This window comes from Thalia democratica, chromosome 1 (genome assembly GCF_965202585.1).
Source record: "Thalia democratica chromosome 1, ktThaDemo2.hap1.1, whole genome shotgun sequence".
NCBI classification, from domain to species: Eukaryota; Metazoa; Chordata; class Thaliacea; order Salpida; family Salpidae; genus Thalia; species Thalia democratica.
The window spans coordinates 69,483,509-69,502,577 of NC_139165.1; the positions used below are offsets into that span (position 1 = coordinate 69,483,509).

The 19,069-nt window shown below is 24.8% G+C and overlaps 1 protein-coding gene across 1 annotated transcript; it reads right to left on the reverse strand.

Annotated features, from left to right (window-relative positions):
• Positions 1-284: 284 nt before the first annotated feature.
• On the reverse strand, positions 285-11,056 carry LOC145838444 (uncharacterized). The gene is made up of 9 exons (XM_082946040.1): positions 9,105-11,056; positions 8,660-8,825; positions 8,322-8,543; positions 7,621-7,784; positions 7,233-7,262; positions 5,669-5,795; positions 4,670-4,792; positions 4,228-4,348; positions 285-1,562 (listed from the first exon to the last, which is right to left on the reverse strand). Exons 1-9 carry the CDS (start codon positions 11,054-11,056, stop codon positions 1,303-1,305), a joined length of 3,165 nt encoding a protein of 1,054 aa, XP_082802166.1. The 3' UTR covers positions 285-1,302.
• Positions 11,057-19,069: the final 8,013 nt, after the last annotated feature.

The window sequence follows — 19,069 nt, forward strand, 5'->3', positions numbered from 1 at the left end:
CAAAATAGATTTAAATAGTTTAAAGACGTCAAGTATTAAAGTCAAAAAGTACTGGTAACACATAAAATCTAATTAAAATAACTATTCAAATCGAAAAATTTAATATATAATAAAACTCTATATACTTAAAAACTTGTGCAAAAATATTGTTTAAATGAAAAAACTAGTGCAATAAATTAAAAAGAAATGGTAATAAGAATTTAAATACAGAACAACTGTACTTTTTTCACAGTAAAAGCAACAAACAAAAATTTGATCTTAAAACTTTCATTTTATTACTTGCAATTTTAAATAAAAGTATATATCTAACTAAACGTATATAAATAAATAGCCAATAAAGTAAACAATTAAAAGAAAAAACTTATTTACAACAAGGTTGCCACTAATTGTAGGGAAAAGTGTTATCCCCAGTTGTTAAAATAAGTTGGAGTTGACTTTGTGGGTTTAATTTATAAAAAAATTTGTTTAATTTTTGTACCATACATCTATGTTAGTTTTCCATATAAGTTTTTAGGACTGAAATTTTATGCTTGCATCTTTGTTTACTAACTAAATAAACAACTAATTGTGCTGTTTAAATAATTTAAAAAAAAGGAAGGCTTTTAATATCAACATTGAAACTTTTTTCGAATGAGCATGTTTTTACGGCATTAATTTTTCATAAGCACCACATTCGTTATAGGTATATTAAAGTAAAAATGTGTTTAGATAGTTATAACTGTCATTTTCGTCAGCTTTATTTTAAAAGTGTTTGATGGCTTAGCGACTTAAATATAATCATTTTTTTTAAGTTGGACATACAATTAACTTTAACAACTAATAGCAAAAATACAAGTAGTGCTAGCCGCAACGCAGAAATTAAATCTAATAACTGGACTAAAAAAAAATAAAGAAGGATAGTTTTATAAAAGCTTAACATGATCTTTAAACTTAAATTGACAACAAGCGTGGCTTTTTAAAAGTAGATAAACTACTAATAAAGTTAGTTAGTTTTTAAAACTAGGATATAATATCGTTAAAAGGTAACCTTGTTATAACTGTGATAAATAAATAAATATATATATAATATAGCACTATAAAACTTCTCACAGAAACAATTTTTTTTTTTGCTAAACACGATTTGAAAACGGACTTAAGCTAGTTTATTGATCAAACATTGTTATTAGTTCTTGAGGTGCTAAAATATAAACGGCTGAAATTTTAGAAAATCAATATTTAAATCTAACAAAGAATAAAGCTAAAAAGACATAAAATAAAAAGAAAATACGTATCTTAAAGTGTAACGAAGTGGGCGAAAGTACTTTAGTCAAGATCAAAGTTATCAACTATAGTCAAAAACCATAATATTTTTGTAATGTTTTCTCTTTTAACGTTATAATAACAAAGAGATTTGCAAAGGTCTTCCCCCGCAAACAGCAAAATGTCTTTTACGCATAGTCTAATGGCTTTGAAGCGGTTTTGTAGCAGATTTTTGCAATTGACTTTTGTAATACTTACATTGTAAAATATGGAAATGTAACACTCTCCCAACTCATCTAACAATGCTTTTACAGTGATTTTATCTGAAAACAGGTGGTTTTAAATTATACTGTCGATTATGCGTAAACAATTTTAATCTGTTTATCTAAACAAGGTTAAAAAAAATTATAACTTATTATAATTACAAAATACACTTTTAATCTATTTTATTGAGGATTTAGAATCTCTCCATTTTAAAAGCTCGTTTGAAAACTGTGTAGAATAAAATATTTATAGATTCATTTTATAACAAAAAGAAGCTCACAAGTTCTTTATTTATATAAAAACATAACAATTTATAAAAAAACAAGGAATTCCTTTTAAGTAAGGTTGTTCTATTCTTATGAGGGTTTTTTACTATTTTTATGAGAGTAACGCATACACAAAGTGGATTTTTTGAAAGAAAATTCGTAGTTATCTGAATTTCTTCCAGGTTTCCGAAAATATAAGTTTTTTGTCCATTTCTAGAAAATAGACTTTGATGAAATATACATATATATGTTTTGTCTTTTTAACGTCGCCCGTCCATAAGGATCCTATTAAACTCTCCGACTTTGTTCCTCATATCTCAAAAACATATCATTTCTATTATAAGAAAGGGTAAAAATCAACTGTTAGTTAAGTTTAAGATCAAAATGTAAAAAAGTGCTTACCCCCTATGTCCTTGTTGTATTTGATATATTTTGTACCTAATCTAAGTTTGATTATCTATATAAAAATATTTGAAATTTCAGGTTTTCTATTTTTTTTAGGCTTTGAGAAATATTTAAAACAGTTTTTAAAACTTAAACCTAAACAAGATGAGATTGAATTAAAGTCAACTTAGTCCCAGTTTCACACAATTTTTTTGGGGGGGGGGGGGTCCACCTTGATTTTTACAAGTTGATCTTATTTTATGAAATTTTTAATGAGCTATCAGACATTTTTGACCGCTTGAAAAAATTCAAAGTAACTTTTGAGATATGAGCTATCAGAGTCGGTGACCTCAATAGGTTCCTAATGGAAGGCACAAACTAAAAACGCGAAAAAAAGACCATTTTACTAAAAATCTATCTCCTTCTTCATTTTTTAAGCAATCTTCTTCAAATTTTTACAGAAAGAGTATTAATAAATTTTAAAAAGATTAAATGCAATTATTTTTTTAATTTAGAAAAATAAAATTTCTATTAAAAAAAAACTACCTTTTTTTTGTTTAATTATCAAAAATTTTTACTTTTTAATATTTTTAAAATTACAACATTCAAAATCTTTTAAACTATAAAAGGAACATTTCCTAAAAATTTACGGTCTCTAACTCAAAAAATTAAAGAGAAAATAAATTTTTAGTAAATTTTAAAATTTCCGAGAAAATTGACCCCAAAAAATTTACGGTCCATATGTTTGTATCGGAAACTTTTTATAAAAATTACAATATCTCAAAAGTTAAATATTTTTTTTTTTGATTCTATAAAAACTGGCTAGTAGTTTGTACTTCAAAGCTTTCATATAACACCTTATGTTATTTTAAGTAAAAAAAAAATGTCAAATTTTTAATTTCATTAATAAAGAAGGTAACGGAAAAAGTATATCGTGCTGCTAAACCTAGTTTTATTTTTACATCAAGTTCTGTTTTGAGTCCTAAAGGTAAAGACCTCATAACTAACAAACAAAAAAGTTGCGTGGTGTACACTCTTGAATGTTGTTGTTCAAACAGTTATATTGGTCAAACCTCTAAGCACTTTAAAACTAGAATTAAAGAGCACATTCCAAAATGTGTAAGAGTGTATATTAACAATCACCTAAAGACAATTAGTATAGCAACTTCAAATGCAATGAATATATCTTCAATATCAGAACATTTAATTAAAAACCCCATTTGTGGAAAAAATTAAAATGAGATGAATTTCAAATATTAAGAAGCTGTAGCAATATTTTGACCTGGTCAATATTGAAGCAATATACATTTATTTAAATAAACCAAAATTAGGTAAGCAGAAAAACTTTGATCATTCATTATCCTTGTTTAGTTAATTAAGGCTCTTGTGTTATATTTAATTATGTTTATTTAGAATTTAAATTACTTTTTTTGTTTTGTGTTTTGCTTCATTAGCTAATTTCTGATGCAATTATAATGATATATAAGTTTAAAATTTTCTTTATTTTGTAACAATTGTATCACACTAATGAAAATTTGTTGAAAGATATTTGTGCAGGGTTGCCACTAGTTTTTTCAAAATTTCTTCCAGGTTTTTAAAAGTACTCATTTTTGGGTCTATTTTTAGTTTTAAGTTAAGTTTAATGTAAGAAACTGTGTAAAATAGTATAAAAACATTGAAAAGATACTGTAAAGTTATTTTAAATGTGTTGAAAAAAATCTTTTTGATGATGACAAAAAAATCTTGTTTATATGATAGATATTTGTGTCAAATCGAAATTTTACTCCTGAAAATGTTAAAAATTCCAGGTTTTTCCGGTTTTTTTTTTTGCATAAATTGTCAAATTCCAGGTAAAGTGGCAACCCTGTTTGTGTTTGGTAAAAGACCTTGTTTTTTCTTTGTTAAAAATTTAGTTTTGTGTTCAAATTTTTAAAATTCAAGGTTTTTTATGCCTTAATTGTCAAATTACAGATTAATCCAGGTTTTTCAACAATCCTGTATTCAAAAAACTAAGGCTCTTTATAAAAGTCATTATCATATTATTCATCTTAAAAACGAATTAACAGTAATTAACCATATGGCACACCATATCTGATGTTTTGTTTGTAAACTTCACACATTTTGACAAGGAGCTGTGTTAAACCATCATAATCGCAACCCTCTAACTTCAAAGTTGTCTTCGGAACTTCACCTTCCTTTAAAATTGTATTGTAAAAGTTACTTCTAAAAAGTAACACATTTAGTATTTATGAATTAACTAATTCTACTTGTTTATTGTAATTTATTTTCATAATACTTTTCTTTTCAAAAAATCTAGATTTAACAGTTTAATGCTACACACAAGTAAGTCAAATAATTTAATCATAAGTAATTATATTAAAAATATATAATCGGACCAAGTAATATTCAAAATGCTTTAATTATTTAAAACCCTCTTAATACTTAGCTTTAAAAGCTTGACCTTATAAATTTTATCTTATAAAACTACACGTAACTAACAGTTAGTTCAAACTCACTGTAAGTTTCTTTATAAAAACTTTAACTTGAGCATCAACTTGAGGGGTGATGTGATTGTAAACAGTTTTGAACACCATCCTTATACTTTTGTAAATAACACACTTCTCTATTTCTGGTTGCATCTAAAAAATTAAGTTGTTTGCAAAGTAAATACATAACATCGAACATTTTAAAACATACATAACTTAAAATGCAATACATTAAAGCAGTGATCTTCACAATGTACACACTGGTTTAGATATAAATAGTTTTAATGTGCATATAAAATTCAATAAGATGAAAAATAATTTTTTCAACGACGTTTGTTAAACTATTTTTCTAATAGAGAAACTAATTATGATATAAATTTAAAATTCTAAACACGTTATTAGTTGAGTTAATCATTTAACCAAACAGTGTATTCTAATACTAATTTTTCTATTTTGTAGATTAGTGTACACAGAACTTATTAATATTTATTTAGTGTAACCAACTTTAAAAAAGGTTAATGACCCTTGCTTTGAAGCACTATCTAACTAGAGCCAGTCAGAGTTTTGAGGTATGATCAAAATAGTTAAAATTAAAGCAGTAGTAATGTTAGCTGCAAAGTGAAGATTTAGTAGGCAATAAAGTACAGTAACAAAAACTCAAAAAATAAAAGATTTTTATTAATGTTTTTGTAAGTATAAAATACAACTTTTAATGACAAATAGGATCTTTCTTCACACTAGCCATATCAACTATAATTAAAATGCAAAATTTCTGAATTAAATTAGAAATATAATAGTTTTCAGATATGAATTATATAGACTTAGCTTTTAAAAAGTGTTTAAATTTTGATCAATTAAAACTTATTTATAAAAATGAGTTGAAAACTTAAAGATAAATTCTAAAACAGTTTAATCAGATAATTATATTTAAATTACCTTAGATGTTTCACTGCGCTCAGATTTAACGCCTTTTAGCGTTACATCTTATATTCAAGTTAGATATACTTATAAAATTAAACAATGACTTACCTCTTTATCTTGATCACTGTACAAGATAACGCTCAAAGCTTTATTAGAAAAATTCCGAATAAATTTAACACAACCCTCTACTGTTTGACTTTTGATCTCTCTCATCATCTGCTCTTTTAGGTGTTCACTGTTTATAAAACAAAAATATTATATTATTTAGTTTTTATGTTCACTTGTAAGAATATACATTATCTTTTATTTTGAAAAATAGGGTCATCATTACAATTACTCTTGTTATTTTTGTAAAATTAGACATTTAAGAAAAAAAACACACAATTTTTAAAAAACAGAATTGTAGTTTGATAATCCGCTCAGCAGAGAAACTTAAGTAACTTTTGAAGTCTAACAAATAGTCTCAACATTTAAAACAGTTGATAACAATGTGTAAATAAGGGTTCGCTAAAGTGGGCCATAAGTTGCAAAGGTGGGCCCAGAGTAGTAAAGGGATAATAATTTAAAATCTACACCAGAAATTCTGCAATTGATGATTAAAAGAAAAAAAAGTCTTAAGCAGGTTTAAGGGTAGTTTTGAAACTTATACTAGATATCATTGAAAAATTTCAAAAATTTAGGTGACCATAAGCTGTAAAATGAGGAATCACAAGGCCTTAATTTGAAAGTTACACTAGACATTCTAGAGTTGACGGTAAAGAGTAAAACAAAGGTCTTAGGTGTATTTAAGGATAGTTTTTTGAGAAATCTTGTCAGAGGGGGCCATAGCTTTTTTCATTTCTTTAAAGGGGGCCCTACGAAAAAAAGTTTGGGAATCCCCTGTGTAAATTAATAAATAAAATAACTAAGGGCATAGGGGTGTGGGCGGGTAAATCATCTTTTTCACAACTTAGTCTTGTTTTATGAGGTTTTAATTAAGTTACAAGTTTGTATTGACAGAATTTTTAAACTTGAATTTTTTTTTGAAATATTGGCGGTCAAAGTCAGAGACTTCAATAGTTTTCTTATGGGAGGCGCAAATAACTAGAAATCACTAAAAATCTATCCCTCCTATATTTTTTGAGATAACTACCTCAAACTTTTAGGAAATGTTCCTTGCAATACTTAGAACATTCTGTCAGAAAAAAAAAATTATAACAGAAAAAAAAACTTTTCTTTTTGTTTATATTTTAAATTAAATTTTCATTTTTTCATTAAAAAAACATATTGCAAGGAACATTTCCTGAAAGTTTGAGGTGTTTATCTCAAAAAACGTAGGAGAAAAAATATTTTTAGTGAAGTAGTCTTTTTTTTGTTTATATAAGTGAAACAATTTTTATGTATATATAACAGTTATTTCTTACCTAATCTAAATTTCATTAATTTTCATGTAAAAATTGTTCGAAATTCCATGCTTTTCAAGAACTTAGTCCAAAATTCCATATTTTTTAAAAACTATCAATTTTTAAGTTTTTGCCTAAATTTTTAAACTCTAGTAGGTTTTACAAGGATTCTATTTTAAATAGCCACCCAGTATTCTTTTATTTAGATTTCTTTACTTTATCAATAATTTTTTTAAATTTATAAATCTTAAAGTAATAAATTACACAAATAAATATAAAATATAACTCACATTTCAATCTTTTGTATTCGATACTTCTTTCTGTAAGATTAATTAGATATAAAAAATGAGTTAGTTTCTAAGTTTAAATACATTCAAATATTGTTGTTATTGTGTTTAAAAATCTAAAGTAAACTTAATACTGATGTTAAATAAGTATATAAAATAATTATCTATTTTCAATTAACTAACACAACTTTAAATTAAAAACATACTTTATGCATAAAAATTTTGCTTTTCACTAACTATTGTTGATAAACTTGTCTTCATTATAAATAAAATATAATCAATTAATGTCACAAAAATCAGAGTCATTACAATTTTCTATGAATAAATTTATTACACAGTTTGGTAGCTTAAGCTTTAAGTTAGCTTCCATCAAATTTAAATAAGTACTCACTCTATGTCATCAAAGTTGTATTTGAACTTATGCTGCATATGTTTTATACAACATGTGTAGCCTCTACCAATGATGAATCTTATAGCACTTTTAAAAGATTTAGACTTATTCCGCAAAAGTAACTTTTCAAAATTTTCCATTGTAGATGGTATAAGCATAGAATTCTATAAAATATAAGGTTTATATATAAATATAAAAAGTTTTAGTTGAACAAATACAAATTAAAACTGCTTTAACTACTTGCAGCAGGGTTGCCAAAGATTTTCTATTTTATTTCTAGGTTTTTAAGATTACAAGTATTTTTGTCTATGTTTGGTATAAAACAAAGTTTAAGGTAAAAAACTGTTATAAAAAGTATAAAAATATTAAAAGATACTGTAATGCTACTTTAAATGTGTTTTATTATAAAATTCTAAATAACAAAAAAATTATGTTAAGTTTTTTGAACCTAATTAAAATTTATCATTTAAAATTTTAAAATTGTTAAAGTTCCAGTTTTTTTTGTGATTTATTTTTCAAAATATTCTCAAACTCTGGGTTGCTTTGCCTTAATGGTCAAATTATAGGTTTTCCCAGAATTCCAGGCTTTTTGGCAACCTTGTTGCAGTAAAACTATAAATCAAGTTTAAAAAATATTTGTATAACATTATTTAAGTGTTATTAAAAAGTTTAGCTTATATGTAAAATAGTTGTAAACAAACTTTAGGCAATACTTTTTCAAATGAATAGTTATCTTCAGATCTATAACTTTTTTCAATGTCACTTGTAATAGATGAATTCAATTTTTGTTGGGCGTACAAACTTTTACAGCCAGTTAGCAGATTATCACAGCATATCAATCTCCAATTAGTAGGAATTAAAAAGTCAAGTGGATAATCATTCAATAGTTTAGCTGCCAGCCAATCAAAAGATGTGTCATCAATCTATATAGTTTAAACTAAATTATTTATCAGTATAGTTTCAGTTTGGAAAAAACTATACATATATAAAGCTTTTGGTGACACAAAATAAAAAAACTTTGTAGACTATAACTAACTACCTTATGAGTGTATGACATTGACAAGATAGGTTGTTCAACCATAAATAAAGCACCTAAATTTTCATCTTCAAAAAGAAAAGCAATAGTTGATAAAACGGCATGTCTAAAAATCTGAACTTGTGAAAATGCTAATTCGTTTTCATTTGGTATCAATTTTGTTTGGTTTCTGTTATTAAACATATTTTTTTTAAAACAATAGTTTTATGCTAAATTAGTTGGTTTTAAAAATTCTATTACATGTAATTAAATATAACATTACACATAATGCTAACCTTATTAAGAAAATGGTCAAAAAATAATTGTAAATACTTAACTAATAGTAATAAATACATGGCTTATAAACCAAAAAAAAGTTTATTTAATTACATAAACTTTATACATACGTTTATAAATATTTTCAGCATTATAAATTTTATCAAATAAATAAATTTGCATGAAATCTTACCTGTAAAAGAAAGAAAGCATCCTTGCAAGGTCAAGCACACACTCATGATTAATCCAAGTTGTATTTGTTGCAATTTGGCAAAAAACAGGCATCAGCCAAGTAAGAGTCACAAGCAGATGTCCTTTCTTAAGTGAAGTTTTAAGTGCATGATTCAAATGCTGTACTACACTTTCTACTAAATGTGGAAGAGGCTGTAGAACATCTGTTTCCGCACCGTCATTTAATTCATCAACTTGGTTGAATGTGCCAACAATAGAAATTAAAAATCCATAAAAATTTCCAAGACAACGCATATGGCACATCAATTCATTAAAGCTTTCTATATCTGTATCAGGAATATCCATGCATTCGTCACAAAAAGATTGAAATTCAAGAGTAGACTTCTCCTTCAGTTTAATTATTTTGCAGATTTCTTCAAGCAATATATTGTTAAACAAATAATTTTCAGCTTCAGATACAAAATCTTGAAAAAACTTTAAGTTTTCTAACACATTAATTGAAGTTGAGCTTGTAAAAAGATTAAAGTGTAATGATTTGTCTGTACTCTTCAAATACTGACTTTGTGGTAAATTAAGAGGGCAACTTTTAAGTAGTTGTCTTAAAAACAACCTAACAAACCATCTGTAGGTTTTATTGATTTTAAGAGATCGAAATATTTCTCTTATTTTTGGTTCATTATTTTCAAAAACAATGTTTATTTTATACAAACTATAAAATATATCTTTAACTTTAATGAAACTGTGAAATGCAGTTTCACTTGGGAAAGCGTGTTTACTATCTGCTTCTTCATCAAATGGAATAATGTCTTTACCTTCTTTGTATTCGGGTATTACACTAATTAACATTTTGACTTCACTAGAAATATTAAGAACTAGTTCCGACAGATTTTTAATAATCACACAGTCTTTGACGTCTTTTATACAATCCATAAAATTTACAAACTTAAGTAAATTAAACATTTTGAAATTAGTTTTTATTAAGTTTTGCAAACAGAAAACTGAAAAATGAAGAACATCTTCTGTGTTTTGCAAAATTAAATTTTCATTGTTATTTTTAAATCGAGGTGTTTTTATACCTACAGTTGTCGAGTCCTTGTCATGCAAAATGATTAATATTTGTAGAAAATTATGCAAAGCAGAAACTGTACTTGAAACAAAATTTTGTTCAAATAAAGTTGATAGATCATTTGCAGCGTTTTTTAAGTTTGTAAATTCTGAACAGTTTGAACAGCTACATATTTTGTTTATTTTCAAATCTTTAGAAATATCTTTTGTTTGAATAGCTACATTAGTCTGAAAATTTTTGGGAGGTAATTGAGAGCAACTTGAAGTGTCACCAATATTTAAGTTTGCAAACCTTCTCTCAAAAGCGTCTTTTTTATTGTTAGAAGGCTTTAAATGGTTGTGGTTTTTAGGAATGGATAGCTGAATATTGCCTGAATTTAAATGTTTTTTTCTTTTTATAAAAGTCCCGTTTTCATTAATATTGGAATGTTTTTTTGTTGGTAAGTTCAAGTCTATTCTTTTAAAAGAAGTTTTTTTCTTATATTTTTTAAGCTTTTTTGGAAAACTGTTTGTAGTAATAGGTAAAGAGTTTTCTTTATCAAATAGAGTTTTAGGTGTACTTGAACAATGTTTTGGAGTTTTCATTCTTTCTTCTAAATTATTTGCTAACTTTTTGTTTGGAGTAACTTGTTCTTGATTACCTCCAAGAGAAGGAAACTCTTCAATGCTTGTTAAATTCAACTTGATACTTTTATGCATTTTGGTTGTACTTTCTTCTGAACACACACTGTTATCTTTCAAGTATTTATTACTAGATGAGTTCAGCTCATATAAATTTTGTTTAAAACTAAATACTTGTTCACAGAGACATCTCATAAACTGTGAACACTCATGCAACAATTCAGAGCTGATCTTAGCTTCATTACCATGTTGAATTTCTTTACTCATTTTGATTTAATTAATTTAACAGCAATTTAATCTGTGTAAGTAAGAATTAAGCTAGTACCAAAATAAAATGATTTACTTAAATCAAAAGTATTATTCTACTCAGATGCTGTAATTTTTATACAAACGTTACTTTGAGGCATTTTATTAAAACGTTATAGATATGTAATAACCTCTGAGATAAAAAACATTGACTTAATAAAAGTACTCTTTAACAATAACTACTTTATTTACAAAATTTAAAGTTAATGACTAGTTTTAAACTTATCAGTTTTATCTTTATAAGTACCATGTTTTACAAATAATTTTTAACAGTTGGTAAACTAAAATGCTAAGTTTAACTTAACTAAGTAATGATTATTATAATACATATTTACAATCACTTTGTTTTTTTCTTATTAGGTTAATTTAATTGACAAATCTAATTCAAATATTTCAAAAAAATAAGATTGAATAAAATGTTTAACAGGTCATATTTCAAAAAGTTTTAAACATTTGAAAAAACCAAAACTGTTGTAGATCTAATTTATAAAATTATCATAATAAAAGAATACTAAAAAAATATTATTAAAACAGATTTTCAAAAACTAATTAAAATTACTATATTAAAAAAATATTCAAAATTTTAAGTTAATCTTTTGCTTATAGAGATCCTAGCAAAGCAAGTTCACTGGAATATATAATGATATAGGATAGAGTCTATCTTGGATTTGCATAGCTTTATTGAAGTGATAACTTGTTAACACATAGAAACATATATAAGTTTAAGGCCATAGGGGAGTAGGCCATGTTTTTTACAAATTGATCTTATTTTATAGAATTTTTTCTAAGCTTCAAGATGCTTTTTATCGTTTAGAATATTCAAATTATTTTTTGAGATACAACCAGTCAAAGTCGGGCCGCATAATAGGCTCCCTATGGGAAGGGAAAACTAAAACAGCAAAAAAAGACTATTTTATTAAAATCTATCTCCTACATTTTTCAAGCAATCTTTTTCAAACTTTTGCAGTCTAATCTTTATACAATAATATAAAAATGTTATTTTTAAATTAAAAAAAAAATTGTAAAAATATTATTTTTTTGAAAAAAAAACACTTTTTTTTTAAATTTTTTACAATTATTTTATTCTTAAAAATTATTAAAATTCCTAAGTAGCTTTTTTTTCTTTTAATATAAGGAACATTTCCTGAAAATTTGAAGAAGATTGCTTGAAAAATGAAGGAGGAGATAGATTTTAGTGAATTTTAAAATTTCCGAGAAAATATAGGCCAAAAAAATTGCGGAAATATTTTATAAAATATTAAATATCTCAAAAGTTAAATAATATTTTTGAATTCTATAAAAACTGGCTTGTAGTTTGTATTTAAAGCTTTCATATAAAAGCCAAAGTCAATTTTTGTAAAAAAAAGTTTAAAATTGTATATTATTTCTAAAAACAACCCCTCTGTAAATTGTATGGGAACTTAAAATTTTAACCTTCAAGTTTTTGGCTGAAATTTTTTTTACATGTAGCAATCACCACAAAAACACATTCTACAGGTTTTCAGAACATTTAAAGAATGTTTCATTGATGTTTTTACAGATTTTCTGTATTTTTTATCATTTTTTGTTATTTTTAAGTTTTTTGGAAGAAACTAAGGAATTCTCAATGAAACTTTCTTCAAAATGTCTGAAAACGCGTAGAATGTGTTTTTGTGATGACTGCTACATATAAAAATTTTCAGCTAAAAACTTGAAGGTTAAAATTTCAAGGCTCCATACAATTTACAGAGGGGTTGTTTTTAGAAATAATATAACTAGCGTGACAGTGGTAAAAGCTAGGAAGCTAATTTTTTTGTGTTGTTTATTTATGTGATTTGCCATTTACAAAAAGTTAAACCAAGCTCTACTACCTAATTTTCATTTTTGAGGGGCAACATATTATAGAAGTTATACTACACATAAACATACAATTGAAGACCAGGGATCTAGCTGGAACAAATCTGTGGTGCTTTCATTTTCTTGAATATTATATTTGAATAATATGTTTTAATAAAACTTTACTAAACAATTTAGAACTAACAGCAATATATTTTAAAACTAAACATATAATAACAACAAATGTTATCTTTTTAAACTTTTAAGGCTGCAGATTTTTCTAAGCTAAGTCCCAGTGTTATATTATTTAATTTTTAAGTTAATACATAATGATATAGTCAGTATACTTATATAATACTGTTTTTTTTTGCGAAATCATATTTTTTGTATAACTTAACCTAGAATTTCTATAGTCTTGAACACTACTTATACTTTTTTGTTTGAATATGTATCCACCTGTAGACTACAATCTTGTTATACTAAACTGAGAGAGTTTTAAAATTGTCATAAGGACCTCTGTCACAACATCAGGCCACAAATATGTTAACTGGAAATTTACTTCTTTTAAGAAGTCTATCTCAAATCTGGAAGCAATCTTAAATAAAGACAAATAAAAAAAAAACAATATAACTTTGCAATCATTTAATATAAGCTTATGTATGTCTACATTATAAAAAAAACTTTATTTAAAGCATAAAAGTTAAGAGGAGTTTAGAAAATTTTGGTTTAATGTTTACTTAATTTACATTTTCATAGTTAGAAATCTTAAAAAAAAGTTTAACAGCTTATATGCTTTTATTGTTTTTATGATTATTGCTTTTCCTTAGATTTAGAATTCAGTTGTATAAAACCAAAAATATTTTATAAAACTTGGAAGCCAGATATCAAATTTTACTTAATCCACTAGAGTGTGGGCATAAGTTTTACATGATAAGTTGTAAAATTTCATTGGACAATAGTTTTTTTTTTATAAATATAAGTACAGAAAAATTGAGAAAGGTTTGTTTAATAATCTAGGATTAATTAATTTATTAAAATTAATAAAAAGCAAATAACGCAAATCTTTAATTCATTACCTCCTTATTTAATTTTTTTTTTTTTTAAGGTAGATAATACTCACATACTCATAGATAAAACATCAGAAAATACTCACTCTCCCCTCTGCAACAATAAACGTTTTCTGAAGGTCAAGCAAGTGAGTTTGAGCTCATCACATGTTATTCCACCTGCCCTATATTTAAATTTACTAAGAAAAAAAAATTACCTTTTAACTAAAAACAAAACTAAAAATGTCTATGTAATAAAAAAAAATTTAGCTAACTGAAATAAAAACTAATCCTAACCCTTTATTGAAAAAACCTCTGGTGACACGTCATTTGGCAAATCTTCACAAGGTTAAAATCTCAACACTAAAAACCACAAAGTGTGGGAAAATCATAAAGCTCAAATCCCCAAGTAAGTATTTGCCGCTACAACAAAAAACACACCAACAATCCAATCATGTGATCACTGCAACCAGTGTGAACTCACAATCAGCTGTTGTAAACTCAAATAAACCAATATCTAATTTTAAGTATTTAGTTCTAAAAAAAAACTAACTAGAATAAAGAAATACTGTAAGTAGGAAAAAAAGATACTACTTGTATTGAAAAAAATAACATGAATATATATATATATATATATCAACAATAAAGTCAATAAATAATAAGAGTTTTAAAAATTTGTTAGTATTAACTTTGTACAAGACTCAAAAAAAAAAAAAAAATAATAATAATAAACAAATAAAATAAGTTAAAAAAAAAAAAAATTAAAAAAAAAAAAAAATTAAAAAAACTAAAACTTTGAAAATAAATAATTAGAAAATAAATAAAAATGTTGTATTAAATTTAAACTTTTACCTCTAATTTCTAATAAAAAAAAAAAAATAAATGAATTATCTTAAATCTAACACAATAACAAAATTAAAACAAGTAAAACAACTTAGCAATAAACAAAAATTATTACAATAATTTATAACAATCACTCTTTCATTACCAGGACATTAATAAATAAAGACCCACACATCACAATCTTGTCCAAAATAACATGAATCAAATTTCAACACAAACAAAACATACATGTAGAAGCACTCTAGATCTACTCCATGTAGTTATTCAACAAAAAGTTTTTATATCTAAATTTTTTTAAGTTTTTAAAAGTATCAGGGACACTAGACCAAAACTTGGGACACAAATTACTAAAGCAGTTTAGGCCAAGTCTTGTTCTAGGTCTTTCCCCAAATAAGGTAATTAGCACAACTATATATAAATCATTTTAAATAAAACACTTAAAACTTGTAAGTTAATATAATTTGACGTAAAAAATCAATTTGAGCTATTGTAATGTAATTTTTTATGCTGTAAAAATAAAGCCGTAAATTATTATTCTTGTTGTATATGTTCGTCTACTAAGTCGATAAGTTAAGTCCTTTAATTTAGTTATAGGTAAATAAAACATTGTTCTTTTAACTTTAATATAAAAAATTAAACCCAATTTATTATACAATTTTTTATAAAATTTAATTCTATAATATCCAAACTTAAGTACTTTAACTAGATTCATAATCTTAGCCTTACCAAATTCGATAACGGAAAGGTTACCGAAAGGTATATATAGGATAACCGAAAGGTATATTGAAACTTCTATTCGATAACTGAAAGGTTCTTCGTGCACCAGGTCCTAGGACCAAACATTTTGAGCCTCTTTTTTGCTGTTCAATACACTATAAACAATCTAGGTTTACGGTAGTTTACTGACTAAAACTAAACCCTGTCGCAACTTAATAGCTGACTGTGCATAAGCTTGTTAAGGGGAATTTAAAAGTTAAGATTTGCATAATTTAGTGTTGTTTAAACAGGAGAGGGTTACTTTGGGTGAATATCTGTTTGCAATTTATTTTATGTCCCAACTTTAGATCCAGTTATTTTCCTTATTTAAATTATTAACCCCGTGGTTAAAACTATAAGTATAAAAAATTTTTTTTACAGTTATAATAGTGTAAATAATTTTATGAAAAAAAAAGTTATAACTATAAATTTTACCAACACTAATTGATATATTATAAGTTAGGGTAGTATAAATAATTTTATAAAAAAAATTGCTTAACATAATGTTCATAGTAAAGTTTCTAAATCTTACGGTTAATAAATTTTTGTTTTTTTAGGTTATAATAAGGACATAGATTGAAAAATAATCAGCTATCATCTAGTTTAAACTAAATTGAAATTTAGTGCAGGTAGAATTACACATAAAGTAACTTCCTTAATTGACCTTAAAAATATGTTTATGTTGTGGAAAAAAAGAGTTAAGCTGATGTTTTTCTACCACTATTATATAAATATATTGTGATAACTTTGTTTATGTAAATTTGTTTCTAGTTTCCTACATTGTTACAACTTTATGTTTTGCTTAGACAAGATTTTTTTTCAAGATAAAAAGATTAACAAATAATTAAGTCTAAAACAATTTTACATCACTCAAAATAAAGCATAAATACTAATATCTTATCAGAATAATTTCACAAATTAAAATAGAGTTAATTTTAACTTTTTTAAAAAGTCATTTGAATAATTTGTACAAAAGAATTTTTTTTTTAAACTAATGAAAGTTTAGCTAGACAACTTTTAAATTTTTTAGAAATATAAGCTTAGGTATTGAGTATTTTTTAAATATAAATGTCTCTAAAATTTAATCTACTATTTCAAGTTTTTTCGCTGCAGAAAAACATTATACTTATTCAAGTTATACTTAGACTTAAAAATACATTATATATTAAGGGCATAGGGGGGTAAACACCCTTTTTTGGTTTTTGATCTTAATTTATATAGTTTTTACTAAGCTACAAGATGCTTTTTACAGATTTAAAAAATTCAAAATAATTTTTGAGATATAGCCGGTCAAAGTCGGAGCCGACAATAGGTTTCTTATGGGAGGCGCAAACTAAAACGGCAAAAATAGACTATTTCACTAAAAATCTATCTTCTCCTACGTTTTTTGAGAAAACTACCTCAAAATTTCAGGAAGTGTTCCTTAATATATTTAGAAAATTCTGTCGGAAGGAATTTAAAAAAAAATTAAAATTAAAAAAATTATATAAAAAATAAACAAAAAAAACAGTTTTTTTTTTGTTTTTTTATTATAAATTTTTTTTTAATAATTTTTTAAAATTCCTTCCAACAGAATTTTCTAAATACTGCAAGGAACATTTCCTGAAAATTTGAGGTAGTTATCTCAAAAAACGTAGGAGGAGATAGATTTTTAGTGATTTCTAGTTATTTGCCGTTTTAGTTTGCGCCTCACATAAGGATCCTATTGTTGCCTCCGACTTTGACCGGCTATATCTCAAAAATTATTTTGAATTTTTTAAATCTGTAAAAAGCATGTTGTAGCTTAGTAAAAACTATATAAAATAAGATCAAAAACCAAAAAAGGGTGTTTACCCCCCTCCCTATGCCCTTAAATACCTGAATGTAAAACATGTGACTTATTTTAAAGTATTGTAATTTTTAGAGAAAATGGCACTTCTTGAGACAAGACTTAGTAGTATTCTAGCTTTTAAAGATCATGTAAGATCAACTAATATCATTGCTGTTTCTAATTACTTATTAGTTATTACTTTAGATTTAAAGAATTTTAAGATATATTGATAATATTAGTCTTAAAATTATTATATTTTGAATAATAATTTTAAATTTTATTTTATTTTTTATTTTTCAAAAGGTAGAAAAAAATGGCAGAAGTACTCACTTCCCCCTCTTCAAAATTTTAATATTTGTTTTAAAAATGTTAATATTTTTTTTTTAAATTTTAATATTTATTTTAAGTATTTTAAATTTAAATATTAACATTTTATGTTTATTATTATTATGTCACTAATCTATTAAAAAATTTAGTAAAATCAGGTAAACTCAAGCTAGTTTATATTTAAAAAATAAATCTGTCTAAGTTAAAAAAATTAAAACTAATACATTATCACAAACTTTTAGATAAAATTGGCTCAATTTGTTTTTGATTTTATCAAATTTATTAACTTATCAAAGTTTTGTTTAGTAAAATTAAAAATTGTTGTTACATGTATCAAAGTGGTTATATAATCTTGAATTAAAATATTTAATCAAAAAAAAAAAATTAAATAGTAATCATACAAATAACCTAGAATTTTAAACAAATTTTTTATATAGAACTTAAAAAACTAAATTTGATAAGAAATAATTATTTTTTACAACACATTTATTATAATTATTTTGAGTTATAATTATTATAAAATATCTTAAAGTACATTTTAGTATTTTTATGCTAAAGTTAATTTTAATATGTTTATAGTTTTTTTAATCTAAAGGAACAAGTAAACTAAAAAGTTAGTAAGAAAATCAGTTAACCTGGAAGTTATTTTCTACAAAACCAGTGGCCATGATCAGGGTTGCCACATGGTCAGGAAGTCAGGAAAAACTAATAAAAATAACATAAGTCAGGAAATTTGACAAAGTTAAAAAAAAAAGTCAGACGTTGTCAGTTTTAAATTTATAAAATTCCTAAATTCCAAAGCCTTAAAGTGGTAAAAACTTAATTAAAAATCCTTTAAAGTCGGACTAAAATTGCAAAATTTTCCCAGAAATTTACAAAACTATTTAATTTCCAATGCCTTCATCTGGTATAAATTAATAAAATATCCTTTATAAAACTGGATTTTTGAACTAAAACCACTAAAAAAACTACGAATTTTTAATAATTTTCACATGTTCAGTAGTAAAATTTCAATTTGACTCAAAAAATCTATCATACAAATAAAAAATTTTTGTCATCATCAAATTTTTTTTATTAGAAAACATACTTTAAGTAGCTTAACAGTATCTTTTCAATGTTTTTATACTATTTAACTCAGTTTTCTTTTCTTAAACTTAGCTTTAAACTAAAAATAAACCCATAAATGTGTACTTTTTAAAATCTGGAAGAAATTTGGAAAACCTGGAAATTTTTTTGAAAAAACGAGTTTCAACCCTGTTTTAACAAAAAATGTAATAGTTTTAAGACTAGTTTGTGGAAAAATTCTTTAAATTTAATTTTTTTTAATGTAGTACTTTAACTATTTAAGTTTTGTTGGCATAAAAGTTTCAAGTTCAA

Excerpts from the sequence above, each read along its gene's own strand:
- LOC145838444 (XM_082946040.1), bottom strand. The coding sequence starts at position 11,056 with ATGAGTAAAGAAATTCAACATGGTAATGAAGCTAAGATCAGCTCTGAA. Across the intron at positions 8,826-9,104 it reads ATGCTTTCTTTCTTTTACAG|AAACCAAACAAAATTGATAC; the intron begins GTAAGATTTCAT and ends GTTTAATAACAG. Across the intron at positions 7,263-7,620 it reads TACAACTTTGATGACATAGA|AAAGAAGTATCGAATACAAA; the intron begins GTGAGTACTTAT and ends TTAATCTTACAG.